A 25,581-nucleotide genomic window follows, 5' to 3' on the forward strand; every position below is an offset into this window, starting at 1 on the left:
TTGCTTTGAATTTATCCAGGAAGAATTCCATCTGTCATTGCTCAGCCCAGCTCTGCATCCTATGTTGCCCTGCTGCCTGCAATAGCCATTGATACTATCAACAGCACCTCCCACCTTTGTGTCATTGGCAAATTTACCCAACCATCTCATCTAAGTTATTTGTAAAGACTAAAAAGAGCAAAAGCCCAAGAACCGAGCCCTGTGGTACACCATTTGCCAGTGACCTCCAGGCAGAATACTTTCCATCTACAGCCACTCTCTGCCTTCTGTCAGCCAGCCAATTCTGAATCCAATCGGCCAAATCTCCCTGTATCCCATAGCTTCTTACTTTATGAATGAACCTACCATAGGGAACCTTATCAAATGCCTTGCTGAAGTCATATCCACCACATCCACTGCGTGACCTTTGTCTACCTTTTACCTCCTCAGAGAACTCTAAGATTTGAGAGGCATGACCTGCCCCTCACAAAGCCATGCTGACTGCCTTTAATCACTCTATGCTTTTCCAAGTAGTCATAAATCCTATTCCTCAGAATTCTTTCCAAAAGCTTGCTAACCACAGGCGTAAGACTGACTGACTGGTGTGTAATTGCCAGGGATTTCCCAATTTCCCCTTGAAAAGAGGAACGACATTCCTCCAATACGACTCCCGTGGAGAGTGAGGAAGCAAAGATCGTTGCCAGCGACTGAGCACCTCCTTTCTTGCTTCCCGGAGCAACCTATGATTTGGTTTGGCCCTGGGAGATTATCGATCTTAGTGTTTGCCAAGATTTCCAGCACATCAACTTCATCAATCTTGATCTCTTCAAGCCTATTTCCTGGCTCCTCAAAGTTCTCATTCACAACAAGGTCCCTTTCTTTAGTGAAAACAGAAGCAAATAACTGATTTTAAGGTTTTCCCCCTCCTGCTCTCTTTCCACCCCCACCCCCCTGTCTGAGGAACAAATTTGTGTACACTGCTCCTTAAACAGTTTCCATGTCTGTTGTGCCCTTTGTGGAACAGTTGTTCCCAATTTGTATTTCCCAACTCCTGTCTGATAGTGTCATAATTTCCTTTTTCCCCAGTTAAATATCTTCCCTTGGTAACTGCTCTTTCCCTCTCCAAGACTATGGTAAATGTGAGGCAGTTGTGGTCACTGTCACCAATGTGTTCTCCCACCATGAGATCTGGCACCTGTCCTGGCTCATCTGAGTACCAAATATAAAATGGCCTCTCCCCTGTCTACCTACTGGGTAAGGAAACCCTCCTGAACACATCTGACAAAAACAGCTCCATCCAAACCATCTTCACTAAGGAGGTTCCAGTCAATATTGAGAAAGTTGAAGTCACCCATAATGACAATAGATAATAGGTCAGGAATAGGTTATTCAGCCCTTCTAGCCTGCACCACCATTCATTATGATCATGGCTGATCGACAATCAGTATCTCCTGTTCCTGCCTTATCCCTATAATTCTAGATTCCACTATCTTTAGGAACTCTATCCATCTCTTTCTTGATAGTATCCAGAGACTTGGCCTCCACTGCCTTCTGGGGCAGAGCACCCCATATATCCGTCACTCTCTGGGTGAAGAAGTTTCTCCTCGATTCTATTTTAAATGGCCTACCCCTTATTTTTAAACTCTGTCCTCTTGTTCTGGACTTCCAAACATGCTTCCTGCCTCCATAGTGTCCAATCCTTTAATAATAAAGTCATCACCCTTATTTCTGACGCACTTTGCATGAAAGCAAACGCACACGTTAACAGATTCCTTTGTTTCATCACGTGAAAAACCTTTCTGATAGATTCACTACATCCTGTCACTGCTCCATCTCCAACTACCCACCCTTTTAGATATGTAGCTCTGGTTCCCAGCCCATTTGGATGTCTGCTTGTGGCGCAACGATAGCACGTCTGATACCTGATTGTAGCTCTGGATCCCACCCCCTAAGCACATATTATCAGCAAGCATCTTGTCATTGGTCTTTAGTGGTGCGATGTTACTGTGCAAAGATAAAACTTTATTGGCTTTAAAATAAGGCAATAAAAGTGAACTATTGCGGATATTGGAAATCTGAAATAAGGGACAATGTAAGGAAGAGCTTGGTGAATCAGATGTCACTTATGGAGATGAAGAGTTAACCCATGGATACAGCAACACTAGACATGGTGAGTTTTTGCCCTCAACACCTTTCCTACCTCACCCTGCACTGCCATTTTATGCCCTTCTGAGTAAGGCATGCCATCTAGATTTTTTTGCATTGTCTGGGTCTTTTCCCTTCTCTACAAATGCTACATGACCTGAGTATTTCTAACCATTTCTGTTTTTCTTAGTTAGGTTTTCTGTGATGTCTCGAGTAACTGAGGCTTGTTGGATTTCCCACAGGTTATGGTTGCTGGTGCAATACTGATCCAAAACATCGGAGGTAAGCAAACCTACTAAGAAATAACTTGACCAAAGAATGTTGAATTTACTTCCAGATTCTCAAATAGTTGAAATATTTTGAGGAATTAACCTTTTTTTAAAAATACAAGAGTGTCACAACTGCATGTTTTCACAAGTTTAAAATGAGTTGTTGGCTTAGAAGTTAAAATGCTTTGTCCCTAGAGTTGTGATGAGGCTTGTTTTGAATGAATTATTTTCCAACTTTGTTCTTTTATTTCTTCTTTGTTGCCATAGTGTTCAAATGAATATCACTCCATTTTATGGAATCAAGTGGATTGTAAAAGACAATTTGACTATGAATTACTAAGTCTCTTGCTAAATTAAGAGTTATTCTGGAAGAACAGAGTCCTTAGAATGCAAAGAATCTAGATGACATTATGAAATATGAATTCTCTCCAACCTTGCTCATAAGGCTATCAGTGGGGTAGAACTGAGAACAAACTGAACAAGGCCTTTAATCCCGAAGGTTGATACTTAAAGCAAGGTTACAATGCAGCTCCTTTTATAAAGGAGATATGCGGAACCACAGGAGTAAGGAAAGATACTAAATTAATATTTCACTTCAGTATTTATAATGGAAAAAGACATGAAAGTTAGGGAAGTCGAAATAAACATTGTCTTAAACAGGCTACCTTTACTAAAAAGGTGGTGATGGAGGCCTTAAAAGATGTAAAGGTAGGTAAATGTCTTGAAACGGGTAAAGGTGGATAAATCCCCAGGACCTGATCGGGTGTACCCTAGAACTTTGTGGTAAGCTAGAGAAGTGTTTGTGGGCCTCTTGCTGAGAGATTTATATCATCGATAGTCACAGGTGAGGTGCTAGAAGACTGGAGGTTGGCTAACGTGGTGCCACCTTTTAGGAAAGGTGGTAAGGACAAGCCAGGGAACTATAGACCAGTGAGCCTAAATTCGGTGGTAGCCAAGTTGTTGGATGGAATCCTGAGGGACAGGATGTACATGTATTTGGAAAGGCAAGGACTGACTAGGGATAGTAAATGTGGCTTTGTGCTTGTGAAAACATGCCTCTCAAACTTGATTGAGCTTTTTGAAGAAGTAAGAAAGAGGATTGATGAGGGCAGAGCCGTAGATGTGATCTATATGAACTTCAGTACGGTGTTTGACCAGGTTTCCCATGGGAGATTGGTTAGCAAAGTTAGATCTCACAGAATGCTGGGAGAACTAGCCATTTGGATACAGAACTGGCTCAAAGGTAGAAGACAGAGGGTGGTGGCAGAGGGTTGTTTTTCAGACTGGAGGCCTGTGACCAATGGAGTGCCACAAGGATCGGTGCTGGGTCCACTACTTTTTGTCATTTACATAAATGATTTGAATGCGAGCATGAGGTACAGTTAATGAGTTTACAGATGACACCAAAATTGGAGGTGTAGTGGACAGTGAAGAGGGTTACCTCAGATTACAACAAGATCTGGACCAGATGGGCCAATGGGCTGAGAAGTGGCAGATGGAGTTTAATTCAGATAAATGCGAGGTGCTGCATTTTGGGAAAGCAAATCTTAGCAGGACTTATACACCTTAATGGTAAGGTCCTAGGGAGTGTTGTTGAACAAAAAGACCTTGGAGTGCAGGTTCATAGCTCCTTTTGAAAGTGGAATCGCAGGTAGATAGGATAGTGAAGAAGACATTTGGTATGCTTTCCTTTTATTGGTTAGAGCATTGAGTACAGAAATTGGGAGGTCACATTGAGGCTGTATAGGACATTGGTTAGGCCGCTGTTGGAATATTGCGTGCAATTCTGGTCTCCTTCCTATCGGAAAGATGTTGTGAAGCTTGAAAGGGTTCAGAAAAGATTTAAGGATGTTGCCAGGGTTGGAGGATTTGAGCTATAGGGAAAGGCTGACCAGGCTGGGGCGGTTTTCCTTGGAGTATGAGGTTGAGGAGTGACCTTTTATAGAAGTTCGCAAAATTTGAGGGGCATGGATAGGATAAATAGACAAAGTCTTTTCCCTGGGGTCAGAGTCCAGAAGTAGAGGACATAGGTTTAGTGTGAGAGGGGAAAGATATATGAGACTAAGGGGTGGCGTTTTCAGAGGGTGGCACATGTATGGAATGAGCTGCCAGAGGAAGTGGTGGAGGCTGGTACAATTGCAACATTGAAGAGGCATTTGGATGGGTACATGAATGAGAAGGGTTTGGAGGGATATGGGCAGGATGCTGGCAGGTGGGACTAGATTGGGTTGGGATATCTGGTCAGCCTGGGTGGGTTGGACTGAAGAGTCTGTTTCCATTCTGTACATCTCTATGACTCTATAAATCTCTGGGACCTAATAATGTATCCTAGACATTGTGGGAAGCTAGGGAGAAATTGCCGGACTCCTAGCAGCTATGTTGGTATCAACTGTCATGGGTGCGGTGCCAGAAGACTGGAGGGTGGCTAACGTTGAGCCTTTTTATTGAAGAAAGGCTGCAAGGAGAAGCGTAGGAACTACTGACCAGTGTACCTCATGTCCATGGTGGATAAGTTATTGGGGATTTGGAGAGGCAAGGATTTCTGGGATAATAAGCATGCTTTTGGTGATGGGAAAATGTTGTCTTACCAACTTGAATTTTTTGAAGTGACCAAGAAGATAGATGAAGACAGAGCACTAGAAGTTGTCTGTTTGGAGATTATGTCCTTTGACAAGCTCCACTTGATTGGTTATTAAAGTTTGATCACATGAGATGCAAGGTGAACTAGCCAATTGGATACAAAGTTTGCTTGACTAGGAGAGGGGAACGGTAGTGTAGGGTTGTTTTTCTTTCAGACTGGAGACCTATGACCAACGGTGTTCCACCAGGATTGGTGCTGTGCACACTTCCGTTTATAAATTTGGGTGAGAACATAGAAAGCATAGTTAGTAAATTTGTGGGTGACACCCAAATTGGCAGAATAGTAGACAGTGATGAAGATTATCTAAGATTATAAAGGGATCTTAATCAATTGGGTCAGTGGAGAGAAGGATGGCAGATGAAGTTTAATTTGGATTAATGTAAGACAATGCATTTTGGTAAGATGAACAAGAGCAGGACTTGCACAGTGAATGTTAGTGTGCTAGAGAGTTGTCGAATAGTCCTCTGCTCGAGTATATAGTTCATTTGAAAGTGGCATCACAGGTGGGATGGTAAAGATGGTGTTTGGTTCACTTACCTCTATTGCTCAGACCATTTGAGTATAGTAGTTGGGATGTCATGTTATCATTGTAAAGGGTGTTGGTGAGGTCACTGAGTATTACGTACAGTTCTGGTCACCCTGCTATAGGAAATATATTGTTAAATTGGAGTGTTTAGAAAAGAATTACAGGAATGTTACACTGACTGGACGGTTTGAGCTCTGAGGGGCTGGGACTTTTTTCTCTGGAGTGTAGGAGACTGAGGTGTGATCTTTAGAGGTGTATAAAATCATTAAGGGGCATGGATAAGGCAGTTAGCAAAGGCCTTTTCCCTGGTTGGGGGCGTTCCAAACTAGGGGACATAATTTTAAGGTGAGAGGGCAAAGGTTTTAAATAAGACCTGAGGGGCAACTTTTTCAGTGGTTCATATCTGGAATAAACTATAGAGGAAGTAGTGGATGCAGGTGCAATTACAACATCCGAAAAGACATTTGCACAGGAACGTGAATTGGAAAGGTTTGGTGATATGGGCCAAAGGCAGGCAAATGAGAGTACTTTAGTTTGGGAAACTTGGTTGATATGGACAGGTTGAACTGAAGGTCTGTTTCTGTGCTGTATGACTGACTCTAAGTGACAATCAAAGTATTTACAGAGAACCTTGCACACCCTACCGTCATAATATTGTCATTAGAATCCTAATGTATAGGCCTGCACATATTGATACAAATACTATTTTTACTTGTTGCGATGTCCTTGATGAAGAAAGGGAGCATGTGATGTTGGGACAACAATAGAGAAAGGGAAAAACCTCACTTTTTTCTCCCTGGAGAAATATGACATAGATATGTTCACCACTCTTTTTGCGCACTCTTTTTTTCTCCCCCCCCCCCCCACCCCCCCAAAAAAAAGCAGGAGTTTTAATGGTAGGCAAATGATTTGCCCACTGAAATAGTGTTTTGGATCCAATAAATGGCTTGTACACTCTACATATGGGGAGATACACTTGGTTTAAAATACAACATTTCTTATGCATTCTACATTTGTTTTTCTATTATGGCAATTGATCCCATGCAAAATGGTTGCTATCTCAACCACATGCTGGAAGTTTTTAATAAAACTCCCATGCTGCTCATCTTCAATGAATTCCATGCTCCACTAATGGGGTGAATAACCGTTTACTTAAGACTCAATGCATTTCCTTCTGAATGTAAGCTTTTTTTTATTTAAAAACTAATGTTCTGTGTCACTAGTAGTTGAAGCAAATCATTTCACATATCCAACATATTTGGATAAACTTAATTAGGAATGTAAGAGTTTGTATGAAACAGAATTTAAATTTTGCTATCTCTGTTGTAATATTTAAATTTTGTTTCAGAGGCTAATTCTGCCCACATTGCTCTAGGAGACCGATTTTTCATGCAACTTCAACTTTGTTGTAATAGAACTTTTGCTAAAATTAGTTCAGTTACAACTGGCCTTCTTTTTTGGAAGGGTCTAAATAAATGCTATTTCGTTTTCTTATTTTATTCTGTAATGTCCTACTTTGCGGAGAAATTGTACTAAGAACTGTACAGGACATTTCAAAGTACTTTTCAATCCATTAAGCACTTTTAAGTGTCATCAGCATGTGTAGGAAATACTCAGCCAATGTATGTAGAGAAAGATCTTAAATATAAAAATGATCAATCTTGTTTTACATGAGATTAAAAACTAGCCTGGATGCCAAGAGAACTTTGTTCTTGGCAATATGCTACGATTTTTTTGCCCACCCAAGGGCAGACAAAAACTGCTTAATACCTCAACAGTCAGGGATGTATAGCCCAGAACAGACTCAGTGGTCCAACTCCACCATGCTGACCAGATATTCTAAATTTAATCTAGTCCCATTGGCCAGTGCTTGGCCCATATCTGTGTCTCTGTGCGTCTCTTTAAATGTTGTAATTGTTCCAGCCTCCACCACTTTCTTTGGCAGTTTATTCCATATACTCATCACCCTCTGCCTGAAAGTTGTCCCTCAGTCCCTTTTTTGAAAATTTTTCTTTCCCCTCTCCAGTTCTGGACTACCCCCAACCCAGGAAAAGACCTTTGTCTATTTACCCAAACATGCCCCTCATGATTTTTATAACCCTCTGTAAGGTTACCTCTCAGCTTCTGCTCCAGGGAAAACAGTCCCAGCCTATTCAGCCTCTCCTTCCAAACCCTTCAATCCAGGCAGCATCTTTTTTGTAAATCTTTTCTGAACCCTGTCAAATTCCACAATATCCTTCCAATAGCAGGGGAGACTAGAATTGCACCTACTAGTCCAAAAGTCCTGCACAGCCACAACATGACCTCCCAACTCCTATACTCTTTTCTCTTACCAATAAAGGCAAGCATACCAAAAACCGCCTTCACTAACCTATCTACTTGCAATTCCACTTTCTAGGAATTATGAACCTGCACTCCAAGGTATCTTTATTCAGTAACACTCCCCAAGACCTTACCATTAAGTGTATGAGTCCTTCGTTGATTTGCGTTTCCAAAATCAGCACCTCATTTATTTAAACTGAACTGTATCTGCTCCTCCTTGGTCCACTGGCCCATTTGATGAAGATCTTGGTGTACTCTGAAGTAACTTGTCTCTCCGTCCACAACCCCTCCAATTTGGTGTCATCTGCGAACTTATTAACTACGCTCCCTCTGTTCACGTCCAAATCACTTCTCTAAATGATTAAAAGCAGAGCACCCAGCACTGATCCTTGTGACCAGTGGTGTGCCACAAGCCTCCAACTTGAAAAACTACCCTCCTCCCACCATCTCCTGTTTTCTACCATCGAGCCAATTCTGTATCCAAATGGCTAGTTCTCCCTTACTGCAAAAAAAAACTCCAAGAGCTCAGCACTTCATTGCTGCAGTAAAGTGGCCACTTAATCTCGTGCTCCAGTCTCTAGAGTGCATTACTCGACATCAACCCACAACCCTGTCACTTAAAATTAGGTTATCAGTTAACCATGTTTGACATAGAAGTCTGACATCCCTATTCCAGCTTGACTCTTCTGGTATTTGAACTTTGGGGTTTGCAATTTTTTAATGTTATCTCTTTCAAAATCTGAAGCTTTTTCATTATGATCAGATCTTTTGTCAAAGAATTGTCCCAGCTCGCTCACCTTTCCTCTATAGATTCCTGATATCCAGAAACATCTTTGTGTTCTTTTATAACTTGCAGAGGTCTAAATTTCCTTAAGTTATAACTCTGTACCAAACTCTCAATGGGTCTAATCAACTTCTTCAATATCTATCTATGCATCTGTTTTCTGGAAATTATGACAAAACACCATATACTATGATGTATTAATTCTGTCAATTGCTCTTCATTTAGAATACTTTTTACAACATATTGTCACACTGATTTTGTGTAGCCGAAGGATGGAATGCTTTTTGTGTAGGGCCTTTGATAAATAAAAATGGAGCCTAAATCTTTTTCAGGCAGAAAGTGTTTTATGAAATGGTGAGATTTAATCCTGACAGATTGTACTTTGGCCTCACATTCATATTTTACCAAAGTTTATACACTTTTTTGTTAGGTAATTTCTGGGTTTTTATTTAAAAAGTGACACTAATGGCTTTGATTCTTGACCTGGGATTGAAATGTTGACCTGAAATGGATTCTCAGTTGTTTCTTCGGTGGGGGGAGCTGTTCCTAAGTGAAACCAATTTAATTGACACAATAGCTTGAAGATTACTTTAGAATTTACAGCTGAGTCATTTATAATAGTAGCATTTGACTGTTTTAACTTTAAAGTTAAAGCTGTGATTTTAAATTGTACAATTATCATAGTCGTATTTCCCAATTCATTGGGAACTAAAAGGAATGAAGTGGTAATCTTGAAACTTGATTGGTCAGCACTGTTTTAAGCAGCCTGCTTGCTTGTTGAGTCAGCAGCCCAGCTTAATAGAGCTCTTAGTTACTTTGAAACAAATTACATTCTGAAATGTTACTTTTCTTCCATCAGCTATGTCATCTTATCTGTTTGTCATAAAGTCTGAACTACCTGCTGCAATTGCTGGTTTCCTACACAACAGCTATAATGGGTAAGTATCAGTTGCACCGATCTTAATGTGTAGATTATTCAGGGGAACTGGATTAAATATACAGTTAAAGTAAATTTTATCTTGACTGGGGTGAGAACAAAAGTTGTGCTAAATTTTATTGTACTAGTTGCTATCCACTAGGCGCTAACAATTCAGTTATTCTAAAAACTCCAGTTTAATTGTTGAACTGTAACTTAACGGTCACTGAGTAATTTCAGGTTATACAGTGCTGACTATTTTCAAAACTTTTTAGAGGAATGGCATCTCAGTTTCTAGTACTACAATATAGTGTTGAATTCTGGAAGCTGTAGTGTTCCTTTTGGTCCTGCAACTAAATTGTTTACTTCGAAAGTGTAATTTTATTCACTAACTGTGAGGTCCTGCATTTGTTTACCATCTTCCATTTGTCAAGATGAACTTGTGTATTCCTACAGTGCTATTAGAGAAGGATTTAGACCCAACAATGAAGGAACAGTGATCGACTTTTCTAAATTGAGTTGGACTTTGAGGGGAGCCTGAAAGTGAGAGCATTCCCTTACCTGCACTGTTGAAAAACTTCTGTCGTGCATTACGTAGTTGGTGCATATTGGCTGAATTTGTAAGGTATGACGGTCATGTCCATCAAGCAGGCTGCTTTATTCCAAAACCTTGAGGTTCAACACCATTCTGAACAGTATTTATCCAGGCAAGCAGAGTATGTTCTATTGCATTCCTGGTTTTTACCTCATTGATGTTGGAGACACAGGAGTTGAGGTGAGTCACTTGCTGCAGAATATTGGTTTCTGAAAATTCTTGTGGCCAGAACTCGTTAGACTTAAGTCAATGGTGGCACCCAGAACTTAGATGTTGAGCCTGTGATGTGACTCGAGAAATTCCACAAATACATTCATGGGCTGAAACAATTGCAAACAGTTCCCTAGGCAGAGATCTTTCCTCTTCAGAGTTCACCATTCCATTCCACTAGGCATTAAACATAGCTGCCCAGCTGCATTTTTGTCTCCTGCTAAACCCCTCATCTCTGTAATTGTATTCTTTGTAAACTTGAGGGCTGAGTGACCATGACTTGGACCAAAGCTTGTTTGCTCATCAATTATTTGTTTAACATTGAACTAGCGTAATCAACATTGTCTTTAGAGTCAGAATCAGATGTGCAGCCTGGAAACGATCCTTTAGTCCAACTTGTCCATGCCTACCAGATATCCCAACCCAATCTAGTCCTACCTGCCAGCACCTAGCCCATATCCTTCCAATCCCTTCCTATTCATATATCCATCCAAATGCCTATTTTAAATGTTGCAATTGTACCAGCCTCCACCAATTCATCTGGCAGCTCTTTCCATCCACGTACCACCCTCTGCGTGAAATAGTTACACCTTGGGTCTCTTTTATATCTTCATCCCCTTGCCCTAAACCTATGCCCTCCAGTTCTGGACTTCCCACCCCAGGGAAAAGACTTTATCTACTTATCCTATCCATGTCCCTCATGATTTTATACACCTCTATTAAGGTCAGCCCTAGCCTATTCAACCTCCCCCAGTAGCTCCGATCCTCCAACCATGGAAACATCCTTGTAAGTCTTTTCTGAACCCTTTCAAGTTTCACAACATCTTTCTGATAGGAAGGAGACCAGAATTGCGCACACTATTCCAACAGTGGCCTAACCAATGTCCTATACAGCTGCAACATGACCTCCCAATCCTGTACTCCATTCTCTGACGAATAAAGGAAAGCATACCAATCCTTCTCTATCCTATCTACCTGTGACTCCACTTTCAAGGATCTATGAACCTGCACTTCATGGTCTCTTTGTTCAGCAACACTCCCTAGGACCTTACCATTCAGTGTATACATCCTGCTAAAATTTGCTTTCCCAAAATGCAACACCTCATTTATCTGAATTAAGCTCAATCTACCACTTCTCAGCCACTGATCAAGATCCTATTGTAATCTGAGGTAACCTTCTTCACGTCCACTGCACCTCCAATTTTGGTGTCATCTGCAAACTTATTAATTATACCTCTTATGCTTATATCCAAATCATTTATATAAATGATTAAAAGTAGTGGACCCAGCACCGATCCTTATGGCATTCGGCTGGTCACAGGCTTCCAGTCTGAAAAATAACCGTCCACCACTACCCCTTGTCGTCTTCCTTTTTGAGCCAGTTCTGTATCCAAATGGCTATGCCTCCTTGTATTCCATGAGATCTAACCTTGCTAACCAGTCTCCTTGTCGAACGCCTTACTGAAGTCCAAATCGATCATATCCACCACTCTGCCCTCCTCCATCCTCCCTGTTACTACTACAAAAACCTCAATCTAGCTTGTGAGGCACGATTTCCCATTTTTGTTTTTTTTTAAACTTAGAAACTGTCACCCTTCATTTCAAATTGTGGTTTGGCCCTTCCTGATCTATCTAGTCTTTCAATCATACTTCTTTCAATCTCATGAGATGAGAAGTTTCCTCAACAATTCTATCCTTGTAATTGGGGGTCAGTAGTTTAAATTGGTTCTCTGAAGAGGGAAATATTGCAATACAATTTATTGCTTATCTACTAAAACCGTTTGATTAGAAATACCACTTCATGTATCTGTAATTATAAATTTGAAACCCAGATGGTAATGCACAAAGATGTGTTGTAGTGTGGGTGGTTAAGTAACTAATATATTCTAATCAACATGTTGCACATCACTGGAACAGCTCATACTTGAATATGCATCTCCATACTTTGTAAGTGGCGGTCATAAAACATAGAATCCCTACAGTGTGAAAGGAGGCCATTCGGTCCATCGAGTCCACACTGACACTACCCCTCTGCCCCAACCCTGCATTTCTTGTGAATAATCCACCTAGCCTGCGTATCCACAATTTAGCATGGCCAATGCAGCCAAATAGCCCCTTCTTTTTTTGAACTGTGGGAGGAAACTGGAGCACCTGGAGGAAACTCTCTCAGACACAGGAAGAATGTGCAAACTCCACACAGTTGCCTGAGGCTCGAATCAAACCAGAGTCCCTGGTGCTCTGAGGCGGCAGTGCTAACCACGGAGTCACCATGCCACCCTAGCAGTGCTAGCCTTGGGTCTTTTCCATTGATTTAGGTACTTCTCATTTTGCTGTGGTCAGGAGCAAGTGGGTGAGTGAAGAAAGTGAGGATACAAAAGGTAGCAATGGAGGAACATCTTTAATGTGACCAGGGACAAGTGAGTGAGCAAAATGGGTGCAAGGAACCATTCAGCTGGGCATAGAGTAAAAACACAATACAGTTGTATAAGATGGTATAATTAAAGGGATAGATATGGTTTTCTACAGCTGATCACCTGAGCTGCAAAGACTATATTGCCAGCCTGATACCATACATAAACACCAACTTTATCATGGAACAGAGTCTGAGGTCTGAAAGGAAGGAACACATTGTTATGGAGCATGTGAGTACCAACAAATAGTTAAAACTAGGAAGCTAGTTCTGTTTGTGGGAAGTATGAGGAACTAGGGAGTAAAGTTTAAAAAGCAGAACCACCGATCCAGTATCTGGATACTATCTCAAGTAACAAGCAAATTGACACAGGATAAATGAGTTGAGCGCATTGGAGGGAGAAAATGGTTTTAATTAATGGGTATTTGGATTTGACCTACTGAGCCTTTATAATGGGCTGGAAAGAGTTTTAAATAGTATGGCCTGCAAGTAGGAGGGTAGATTTGGAAATTTTTAGAATGGGCAAGGCAATTGTGCAGGATAGCAATATGGATGATACTCCAGTTTGTACCATGGTTATGCTAGTAAATGTGAAAGTGGAAACGTAGCTTTTTATCTTCAGTTTGGTAAATTGTGACCAGTGGAGTGTTGCAAGTATCTATCTTGAAGTCTCAACTATTTTCAGTCTATTTATTATTATAATAATAATAATATATTACTTTCTGTCCCTTAATCCAAGTTTGCCAGCAATACAAGCCTAGGCATTGTGAACAGAACACACAGGCTTCAAATTGATGTGAATTTAAAAAAACAAATTTCCTTAATTCATGGTGTTATAGACCAGGCCAGATCTCCTCAAAACATTTCAAGAAAGTAGCCTAGACCCTACCTTTGCCAGTTTTTTTTTTAAGCAGGTGTAATGCAGATATTCCAGGTGGGATGCAGTTGGTTAAACAAGTTAGTTTTAGACAAAACAATTTATTTATTACATTATATTGACCGAAACACACAAGAGAACAGAATGTAGGATAACGTAACCTATCCAAAAACCCGACAGATCATCCCAACTTGATGCTGTTCCAAGTAGTCATACAGATGTACAGCATGAAAACAGACCCTTCAGTCCAACCCATCCGTGCCGACCAGATATCCCAACCCATTCTAGTCCACCTGCCAGCAGCCGGCCCATATCCCTCCAAACCCTTCCCACTCCTACCCATTCAAATGCCTCTTAAATTTTGCAATTGTACCAGCCGCCTCCACATCCTCTGGCAGCTCATTCCATACATGTACCACCCTCTGCATGAAAAAGTTGCTCCTTTGGTCTCTTTTATTTCTTTCCCCTCTCACCCTAAAACTATGCCCTCTAGTTCTGGACTCCCCAACCCCAGGGAAAAGACTTTGTCTATTTATCCTATCCATGCCCCTCATAATTTTGTAAACCTCCATAAGGTCACCCCTCCGCCTCTGACACTCCAGGGAAAACAGCCCCAGCTTGTTCAGCCTCTCCCTGTAGCTCAGATCCTCCAACCCTGGCAACATCCTTAAATCTTTTCTGAACCCTTTCAAGTTTCACAACATCATCTTTCCGATAGGAAGGAGACCAGAATTGCACACAATATTCCGACAGTGGCCTAACCAATGCCCTGTATAGCCACAACATGACCTCCCAACTTGTGTACTCCATACTCTGACCAATAAAGGAAAGCATACCAAACTCCGCCTTCACTATCCTATCTACCTGCGTCTCCACTTTCAAGGAGCTATGAGCCTGTGCTCCAAGGTTTCTTTGATCAGCAACGCTCACTAAGACCTTACCATAAAATCCTGCTAAGATTTACTTTCCCAAAATGCAGCACCTTGCATTTATCTGAATTAAACTCCATCTGTCACTTCTCAGCCCATTGGTCCATCTGGTCCAGATCCTGTGTAATCTGAGGTAACCCTCTTCACTGTCCACTACACCTCCAATTTTGGTGTCATCTGCACTTGCTAACTGTGCCTCTTATGCTTGCATACAAATCATTTATGTAAATGACAAAAATTGGAAGGCCCAGCACCGATCCTTGTGGCACTCCACTGGTCACAGGCCTTCAGTCTGAAAAACACCCCGCCACTAGTACTTGTAATGGACTCTGCAAGATGGCAGTGGTCCTGCAGAACTGCTGTGGACAGCTCTACCTATCAGCCAAGGCATGTTGTTTTTTTTTTGCCATCCCTAGCCAACTTATAAGGAGGAACTACTGGTTTAAAACCTTACAGAACACATTTGTTCATATTTTGGGAGTGGGAAAGATGCCAAAGGAGAGGGAGCAAGCAAACAGCACCAGGGAGCACACTGCCCTGCAGCACCAGACTCACCAGAGACCACATCAGCAGCCCCTCCTGAATCCCCTGGGGACATGACAGACTCACAGGAATTGGCAGCAGTGATGGAGAGACTCACCTTGAAGGTTGGGGCTGCAGTTGAGGAGATTCGTGCCTAGATCCAACCCAAGCATGAATGGGATGTCCAGGGCCTCTGGGAGCAGCTGGAGGAGGTGGACATTTGAACCAAAGTCTTGAAGTGGCAATGGAGTCCTCAACTGGTCGGATCCAGGTGCTGGAGTGAGAGGTGCGCACCTTACGAGACCAGGTCGACCTAAAATATTGAGGTCTGAGAATGAATCTTCCGGTTGTCGGGCTCCTGGAGGTTTAAAAAAAGTGGGCAGCCAGCCAGCTGCTTTGAACACTGGCTGCAGTTTCTGGACCTTCAAATCTAATCCAGATAGCTGCAGCTTGAAAGGGCCAGTCGGATTGCAGTGCATAGGTCTGGGCCAGTACAGTGCCCCACCTGCTCCTAGTGCACATGCCTTTGGATCCAACAGTGGACATGATGCCTAGTGGCCCCCCCAACTATTTCTTAACAGGCCAAGCGGGTGACTGACTTATGTGAGGAGTTAGGGCTGGTGGACATTGAGATGCCTTGATCCTACTGGGACTTCACTTTTGTTTTTCAAACCCATGTAAATGTCTCATGAAGATTGATCTCTTTCTGGATCCCTCAGCCCTTCTGGATTCAATTATGCGCTCTAAAATTGGGAACATAGCTATCTCTGATCACGTGGCATATTTGGAGGTTAAGGCCAAGAGTGAGGGGCTAGGTTTGCAGCACTGGCGTCTGGATCCTTTTCTCAAGAATTCCAAATTTGTGGAATAACTTTTTTGAAGGAGTTTCAAGAATTTTAACTCAGCACAGCTAGTAGTCCGTCTATGTAATGGGAGACCACTAAGGCCTTTGCTATATCCTATTTGGCTAACCAGAAACGACAGAAGGGGGAGCAGCAGCATCTACTTGAGGCAAAGTTGAAAGCTGCCAAGGTGGCACATTTTGTGCGGCCTTCGGTGACTAAGCTGCACCGAATCACGGCCCTCCGGGCTGCCTTGAACTCGATACTTACCGAAACTGCAAAGAAAGAACTTGCTTTTGCTAGACAAAGACTGTTCCCCTATGGGGATAGGCCAGGGAAGTATTTAGCATACCTGACTAGGAAAAAGCATGCCTCCCAATCCATTTCTGCAATCACAGTGCCAGAGTCCTTGCATACAATGCCAAAAAGGATTAATGAGGCTTTTTGGAGTTTTTGCTCTCCATTGTATGGAGACCTTTTTTTTACGAACCTGGACCTCCCGGGGTAACCTTGGAACAGGCCTCTTCACTTAATGCACCCTTGACCATTTAGGAAATACAATAGGCAGTTAGGCAACTTCAGAGTGGGTTCAGGCCCTGGCCCTGATGGTCTCCCGGGTGAGTTTTTATAAGGCAGTTAAAGGGATTCTGTTATGGTTGATGTTGGAGATGTACAATCACTCTTTTTTTTTGAATATGCATGAATGCTTACCACCATTTGAGAGAAGCAAATATTTCCTCAATACTTAAGGGAAAGGTTCCTGAGGATTGTGCCTCATAAAGGCCCGTCTCTTTATTAAATTCAGATTTTAAGATTCTAAGATTTTGGTGTTGAGATTGGAAAAGGTGTTGCCATATATTGTTAAAGAGGGCCATACAGGTTTTGTAAGGGGCTGCAGGTCTTCCAATAAAATTAGAAGGTTGCTGAATATGGTCCAAGCTTATCAGCAACGGTTGATTTCTTAAATGCAGAGAAAGCACTTGACTAGGTGGAATGGCCATCCCTTTTTTGTCTTGGTGGTTTGGGTTGGGTGGGGTCTTTGCTAGGTGGGTGGAGGTTTTATGCCATCACCAACGGGGTGAAGTCTGGGAACTTCAGGATTGGTAGGGGTGGTCATCCCAAGGCTACCTCCTTTCACCGTTGTTTACGTTGGTGATATAGCCACTGACAGAGGCCATTCATCAGAACATCTACATAACCGCTCTGGAAATGGGATAGAGGGTGCGCAAGGTTCCACTGTATGCAGATGTCCTGCTGTTTTTTTTTAATCAAACCTGATAACCTCCGTACCCCATCTCTTACGATGTAAGATCAACTTTGCAAAGTCGGCAGCTATGCCTTTTGGGGGACTTGAGGAAGTGCCAGAGATTGAAGGTGGCCCTAGGTTTCCCTTTAAGTGGTCACGAGTGGGGTTCCGATACCTAGGCATTTTAATTACCCCTAAGTTTGGTTATTTCTGACTCACTTGCTCGACAATGTTTGGTGGGATCCCCAGAGATGGGAGGTTCTTCCAAATTCATGGTTGGGCTGAATATCTCTTATTAAAATGAATGTTCTTCTTTGTTTGCTTTATCCCATACGTATGCTCCCTATAATGTTTCCCAGGTCAATGCTGTGGAAACTTATGGATTGGTTTGGTTTCTTTGTTTGGCATCATGGGTGGCCCCTCATCAAACTTGCTAAATTGCAGTTGCCTCAAGGAAGGGTGAAGCTGATTTCCCAGACATCAGGAGGTATCAACTGAGTACCCTGCTGTCCTTTGTCTGCAGCTGGGTAGGTAACGATCCGGGCTCAATATGGTTGGATGTCGATGCCTCCCAGGCAAAGTGCCCTCTTATTAACCTGTTGCTCATGGATAAGATGAGGACGGTTATGGACCATTGCCAGAACATTGATATGGTCGAGGCATGGAGGGCAGTGTGTCAGTGAGGGTTGCTTATCCAAGACTTAGCCACTCATTCTGATAGTTGGTATGCCAGGGTTCCGTCCAAGAGTGATGGACTCAAGGTTCAAACAATGGGCAGTAAGAGGAGTTTCTAGTTTGGGAGACTTGTTTGAGGGGGAGGTTATGATGGCTTTTGAGCAACTGAGCCACAAATGCGGGTTGTCCAGCAGAGACCTCTTTTCTGGTTTTTTTTTCCGTTTAGGGATTTCATCCAAAAGACTGAGCCCGATACAGAGACGTTGTTGCTAAATTCCACAACCTTTCGGTTAGTGCTTTCTATCACCTGCTGGGTGGCAGGATATTAACTGGTTATGTGCGCTCTGGGAGCAAGAGCTAGGATTGGAGAATGCACAAAAATCTCAATCTGTAATAGGGCATGCACTACGCAGTTAAGTTCTGCACAGGGTTCATCTGGCAAAGTTGTAAAAAGGGGCATCTTCAATGTGCCCCAAAGGTAAGATAAGTGTAGATACTCTTACCCATTGTTTCTGGATATGCCACAGGCTGTGTTTATTGTAGCGCTGTGGCATGAGAGAGAGAGTATTGAAGACCGAAGTTAAACTAGACTCCAATTCAATAGACCCAAGAGGAAAAATAATCCTCTTCAGACAGGCACGGGACGAAACTATTCAATACCCTTGCAAACTGTGCACAGATGAATTGGGTGTCTGAGAACCTGCTGGGATGGTGGAAATTATGGAGCACGTTCCCATGGACACTTTTTACAAACGTGGTGCATCACACAACAGACCATTTTTATAAGACATGCAGCCCTATTTGAGTTATTTGGATATAGATTTTTTTTCAGTTATCTTAACTTGGGTATTTGTTTAACCAGGACAGTTAGGTTTGTTGAGCCCTGGGCCCTGGATTGGTGAATTCCTGAGTTAATACGGGTATATGTATAAACTCTCCCATTCATTCGCTTGGACCCGTTGCTTTGAGTCCAGCAGCTTTTCCACTGCCTGATTTGCTTTCGGTGAATAACTAGACCAAACCAAATAAACGCTGAGCTGGGAGAAGTGGCCACTCCCCTTTCATAGTGCAAGTGTGTTTTTAAAATTTTGAAAGCCTTTTTTTTTCCTATGGCAGTATCTGTTAGCTATAATCAAATTGTCCTAAAATCCTTCAAACGTAGGCTTTTTGGAGTCGGAGTCTTCTATGGCCTCTTCTGGGCATGAAAGCCAATGACGCTAAGCATTGTTGAAGGAGCAGCGTCATCATAATGGGATGTATATTTATTGCTCATTCTGTTTACCTTACGAAGGTGCTGAAAATGTGTTGCTGGAAAAGCGCAGCAGGTCAGGCAGCATCCAAGGAGCAGGAGAGTCGATGTTTTGGGCATGAGCCCTTCTTCAGGAATGTCATGCCCGAAATGTCGACTCTCCTGCTCTTTGGATGCTGCCTGACCTGCTGCGCTTTTCCAGCAACACACTTACTTTCAGCTCTGATCTCCAGCATCTGCAGTCCTCACTTTCTCCTACTTTACGAAGATGATGAGCTTCTGCCCTGTGTACATTGCATGTCTGTCTTGACCAAATGCAAAGCTTGGGTCACCATCCTGGGACTGTTACACAGAAAGAACAATAATGTATCTCCAACTCAGGATGGTGAGTGGCTTAGAGGGGAAGTTGCTGTTGGTGTCTCTATCTGCTACTATTAACACTTTTTTTTTAGATGGTGGCTGTGGGTGTGATATTGGAAGCAACACAGTGAAGCCCACAAGATTGGTACCTGTGGTGATGGGATTGTCTGGTGTTAGACCCACTTAACATTGGTTGAGTAATTTGGAGTTTAGTAAGATGAAATGATCCTTATTTAAGCCTTCAAAGTTATGAAGGGGCTGAACGGAATAGATGTTTAAGCATTGTTTTCCCCTGGCTGGGAGGACTAAAACAAGAGTAAGTGACATATTATTTAAGACTGAGATGAAGAGAAATTTCACGCGAGCAATTGTGCATCCTTAGCATTCCTTACCTAAGAATATTGTGGATGTACAATTTATAGAATGCATTCCAGGTTGAGTTGAGACCTCTTTGGTCATTGAGGGAATTGAAACATGGGAGTGGATAGGAAAGTGGAATCGAAGCCCAGCTTAACTGTACTGAATGGTGGAACAGCCATGATAGTTAGTTTAGTCATCTCCTCACTTCTGGTATACTGATATCAGTGCTTCCGTAATTCCAGCTGATAAACCCAAAGCTCTGGAATTCTCTCCATTTCTCTGCCTTTCCATTTGCTTGACTCTTATGCAACTTTTTTAAAAAAAATCTAACTTAGGTTGGATGGCCAAAAGATTAAACAAACATACTTATGGTTTGGTGTCATTGATTTGTAAAGTCTCTGAAATGCCTTGCATTATTCTGTGATGTGAAAAACACAACATAAATTCAAGTTCTATGTCTCCAGCAGAGAAGGGGTCCCAATTTCATTTTCAGTTTTACCAGTATCTGACTCTCCTGAGTACAGTTTACACATTATTTTACAAATTCAATTTGGTATTGGTTCATACATGAATGTCAGTTGGGTTTGGAATCAAGTGATTCTTCAAACTGAGCATCAGGTGAGTTATTTAGACAGTATCCACTCCCCTTTCCATGCCTTGAAGTTTTCCTCTTCCTCTCTACAAGAATCTTGGAGGTCATTTCCTCTGCCCTGAAGCTTTTCATGTCGTGAAACAAACTCGGTACCACGGCCACATTTGCTTCCTCAGCGCCTGCCTCCGTAACCAACTCATCCCACATGGACTCTGCACCAACTTTAAACCAGCAGAGATCGGACCCGAACAGGACAAACAGTACAGACTACAGATTCAAAAACACCAGCAACAGTTCTCCTTCAAGATCCTCCACTCCACGCTCACAGCAATGCGCCGGCACCTAACCTCTCCACAGTCAGCCCTGCCTCAGCTGAGGGTCACACTCTCTCAGAATTGCAAAGGACCCACTGTGTTCTTCATCCTCAGAATTCATACTCTCAACAAACAGTATTTCAATTCCATCTCAAACATCAAAAACTAAGTACAACAAACTTTTATCTACCCACCTGTATAACCAGCGCTCCTCAAACATTCCAGAAGATTCCTCTGGCCTCTGAAACGATTCAGACGCCATTTTTCATATGGCTCATAGAGCTATTCTCCCCCCCCCAACACGCTGATTGATGTCACTTTCGCCCTCATCACAGCCACTTCCGCCCCTCACGATGCCTCATGCATCTCACGTGACATCACATCCGCCCCTCACCTCATCGCTGATGCCACACACTCAATGACTTCTGCCACCCCTACTGCCGTGATCGTCACCACTTCCGCCCCCACTCACCTGCATTCTGCTGGCATGCCCCCCACAGACCCCATTGTCACTATCTTCCCCTCTCCCCCCCCCCCCCCCCCCCCCCCCCCCCCCCCGAACCCCAAAGGGATCACTACCCCTGCTCATGACTCCACCCCTGTTTCCCCCCCCCCCCCCCCAACTATCGCACCCACTCCAGTTACTGGCTCCACTCCAACTCCACACCCACACCAGATCCCAGCTCCCAGCCCTGCCGAGTTTTCACCATCCCTCCAGACCTTCCCTCACTGAGGACGAATGATCAGTCCTCAACAAAGGACTCCCCTTCATCCCCCTCCATCCATGCATCAATGAATTTAATACACGCCATGACGTCGAACAATTCTTCCGTTGCCTCCGCCTCCGAGCTTACTTTCACAGTCAGGATTCCCGCCCACCTTCCGAGGACCCCTTCGCCCACCTCCAACACACTGCATCCACCTGGACACCCCTTGCTGACCTATTACCTGCCCTCGACCCCTTCATTTCCAACTGCCACTGGGACATTAACCGCCTCAACCTGTCTACCCCCCTCCCCCACTCCAAGCTCTCACCCTCTCAACGCGCAGCCCTCCAATCCCAACCTCACCATCAAGCCAGCGGATAAAGGCTCAGTGGTAGTCTGGCACACTGACCTCTACACCACTGAAGCCAAACGCCAACTTGACCATGACCCCACCCCCCCATCACCAAACCATCATCTCCCAGACCATACAGAACCTCATCACCTCAGGAGATCTCCCACCCACAGCTTCCAACTTCATAGTTCATGAACCCCGCACTGCCCGGTTCTACGTCCTTCCCAAGATCCACAAGCCTGACCACTCATTGCCGACCCATTGTCTCAGCATGCTCCTGCCCCACTGAACTCCTCTCTACCTACCTTGACACTGTCCTATTCCCCCCGCCCCAGTCCAGGAACTCCCCACATACATTTCGAGACACCACCCACACCCTCCACCTCCTCCAAGACTTCTGTTTCCCCGGCCCCCAGCGCCTCATCTTCACCATGGATATCCAATCCCTCTACACCTCTAACTGCCATGACCAGGGCCTCCAGGCCCTCCGTTTTTCCCTCTCCAGACGTCCCCAACATTACCCTTCCACTGACACACTCATTCATTTGGCTGAACTGGTCCTCACCCTTAACAATTTCTCCTTCGAATCCTCCCACTTCCTCCAGACCAAAGGGGTAGCCATGGGCACATGTATGGGCCCCAGCTATGCCTGTCTCTTTGGCTATGTAGAACAGTTGATCTTCCGTAATTACATCAGCACCATTCCCCACCTCTTCGTCCGCTACATTGATGACTGCATTGGCGCCACCTCGTGCTCCTGCGAGGAGGTTGAGCAATTCACCAACACATTCCACCCTGACCTTAAATTTACATGGACCATCTTTAACACCTCCCTCCCCTTCCTGGACACCTCCATCTCCATTAATGATGACCGACTTGACACTGACATTTTTTTACAAACCCACCGACTCCCACAGCTATCTGGATTACCCTCTTCCCACCCTACCTCTTGCAAAACTGCCATCCCATATTCCCAATTCCTCCGTCTTTGCCGTATCTGCTCCCAGGAGGACCAATTCCACCATAGAACACACCAGATGGCCTCCTCCTTTAGAGACTGCAATTTCTCTTCCCACGTGGTTAAAGATGCCCTCCAACACATCTCGTCCACATCCCGCACCTCCGCCCTCAGACCCCACCCCTCCAACCGTAACAAGGACAGAATGCCCCTAGAGCTCGCCTTCCACCCTACAAACCTTCGCATAAACCACATCATCCGCCGACATTTTTGCCACCTCCAAAAAGACCCCACCACCAGGGATATATTTCCCTCCTCACCCCTTTCCACCTTCTGCAAAGACCGTTCCCTCCATGGCTATTTGGTCACATCCACGCCCCCCTACAACCCACACTCCCATCCTGGCACTTTCCCCTGCCACTGCAGGAACTGTAAAACCTGTGCCCACACCTCCTCTCTCACCTCTATCCAAGGTCCTAAAGGAGCCTTCCACATCCATCAAAGCTTTACCTACACATCCACCAATATCATTTATTGTACCCGTTGCTCCTGATGCGGTCTCCTCTACATTGGGGAGACTGGGCGCCTCCTAGCAGAGCGCTTTAGGGAACTTCTCTGGGACACCTGCACCAATCAACCACACTGCCCCGTGGCCCAACATTTCAACTCTCCCTCCCATTCTGCCAAGGACATGGAGGTCCTGGCCCTCCTTCACCCTGCTCCCTCACCACCAGATGCCTGGAGGAAGAATGCCTCATCTTTCGCCTCGGAACATTTCAACCCCAGGGCACCAATGTGGACTTCAACAGTTTCCTCATTTCCCCTTCCCCCACCTCGTCCTAGTTCCTAACTTCCAGCTCAGCACTGTCCCCATGACTTGTCCGGACTTGCCCTCCCTGCCTGTCTCCTTTTCCACCTATCTACTCCACCCTCTCCTCCCTGATCTATCACCTTCATCTCCTCCCCCTCTCACCCATTGTACTCTATGCTACTTTCTCCCCACCCCCACCCTCCAAGCTTATCTCTCCACGCTTCAGGCTCACTGCCTTTATTCCTGATGAATGGCTTTCGCTGCATTTTGGATGCTGCCTGAACTGTTGTGCTCTTCCAGCACCACTAATCCAGAATCCTTTCCATTATTTGGCTGTCCAGTGTTTTGAGGGTTTGCTGATGGGGTTGTAATTGACCCGAAGAGATTTTTTTTTTTTGGGGACTGGACGTAATCAGAGTTCTCCGCTGTGACTCCAGCTGCCAATATGGTAATTCTACTGAAATAACTTGGTTCTGGATATGTCTTTAGTCTACAATAAGACACAACTTTTTTTTGGCAAAAGGCTTCACAAATGTGTGGAGGGCTTTTGATATGGAAAGAATCGAATTGCCTGAAGACTTGATTCCGGGTAACCCTGAGGAGACCAAGGTGGATCATTTGCTCAATACTTGTGGCCAAAGATTGCAAGCACTTGAGAGTTATCGTTTGCAAATCTTCATGCTCTCAATAAATTGTGGCATAATCTTGCAAGTTGTTGGATTTATGTTAACTTTTTTTTGGTGCTATTTGTTAAACTTTGATTTTTTTTTTATTCACACTTTAGGACTCCCTGGTATCTTAATGGACAGATTCTCCTTCTCATTACTGTTATCTTTGTTGTTCTGCCTCTTGCTCTTCTTCCTAAAATAGGTAATTGTTTTACTTTATTTTCTTTTAGTCCCTAATGCAGAATGTCATCGATAGCATACCATTTTTGATCTGTAGTTATTGCTGTTTTTAAAGTGCTTGCAATATTCTGCTCTGTTTTGGTCATGATTCACTTCAAATTTCTTTATTGCATTATGTTGCCAACATACTCTGTGCATTTTTTTTATTTTGAAAAAAACCAATGGGACCACAGCTAATTGAAAATACTTGTCTCTTAGGTAATTTGTTTGAAATTTACAATTCTAGGAAATATTTCTATATATCGAGTTTGGAGATGAAAATAATTCTAAGATGCAGCTTGGGAGCCCACTATTTTTGTATCTCTCAAGGTCCTAACATTATTCCCTATCAGATGTTTGTGATTTACACCAACCCAACAACAGGATTTTTGTCTTTTTCCAAATGCTGGGGGTCTTATTATGCAACATTATTCTACGTACATTAACATGTTTTACACATTTGAGTTCCTCACTCCCTTCAGTAACTTTAAAACTAAACTAACAATAAGCATTAAGTGGGGTAACAATACTTTAAAATAGTAGAATATTTTCCTTTATGGAAATTGAAACTGGTATTTTAAACAAAAATGAAGCCACAACTAGTTGCTTTTTAAAGCAAAAGAATATTACTACACCAAATTCAAAGCACATTAGTTAATTCTCTACTGAAGATATTTTGTTCTAAAACTACAGCAAATAATGAACAGTGTTTTTAGCTGAACTACATACTGCATCAAAAATTTCTGTATAGGTTGGGATTTCCTGGGTCTTCCACTAGCATCTGGCAAGGTGCTTTCTTTAAATCTCTCCCAACTGACCTATTGTAGATCTACGAATGACACATGCGCTTCTGGCATTTTACCCATAGCGATCACAAATCCCAATACCTTTTTATTCTAATGTTACTAATTCTGGAGTTTTGCATATGAACATTTGCTCTTGCTTCTTAGGTTTGATTTGTGTGCCAAGCTAAGAGTCCTTCAGTTAATGGGTTTTTAAAAACTTTCTTTTAGATGACAAACAGAATTTCAACTGAATCCTATTTGAAATGTCTCAGCTTCAAAGTTTGCGAGAAGATTTGTGGTTCGGGTGCTCGTTGTTGT

The 25,581-nt window shown here is 43.3% G+C and overlaps 1 protein-coding gene across 10 annotated transcripts in view; it reads left to right on the forward strand.

The window, feature by feature from the left end:
• slc38a6 (solute carrier family 38 member 6) overlaps positions 1–25,581 on the forward strand; it is a 77,000-nt gene that overhangs the window by 13,317 nt on the left and 38,102 nt on the right. For all 10 annotated transcript variants that reach the window (XR_009644940.1, XR_009644939.1, XR_009644938.1 and 7 more), the window contains 3 exons: positions 2,367–2,406; positions 9,526–9,604; positions 24,376–24,461. Coding sequence is in view for 6 of the 10 variants with exons in the window: in XM_060828533.1 (XP_060684516.1) it covers positions 2,367–2,406; positions 9,526–9,604; positions 24,376–24,461 (205 nt within the window). In the remaining 4 variants the exon portion in view is untranslated. The remainder of the gene's footprint in view (positions 1–2,366; positions 2,407–9,525; positions 9,605–24,375; positions 24,462–25,581) is intronic.

This window comes from Hemiscyllium ocellatum, chromosome 8 (genome assembly GCF_020745735.1).
Source record: "Hemiscyllium ocellatum isolate sHemOce1 chromosome 8, sHemOce1.pat.X.cur, whole genome shotgun sequence".
NCBI classification, from domain to species: Eukaryota; Metazoa; Chordata; class Chondrichthyes; order Orectolobiformes; family Hemiscylliidae; genus Hemiscyllium; species Hemiscyllium ocellatum.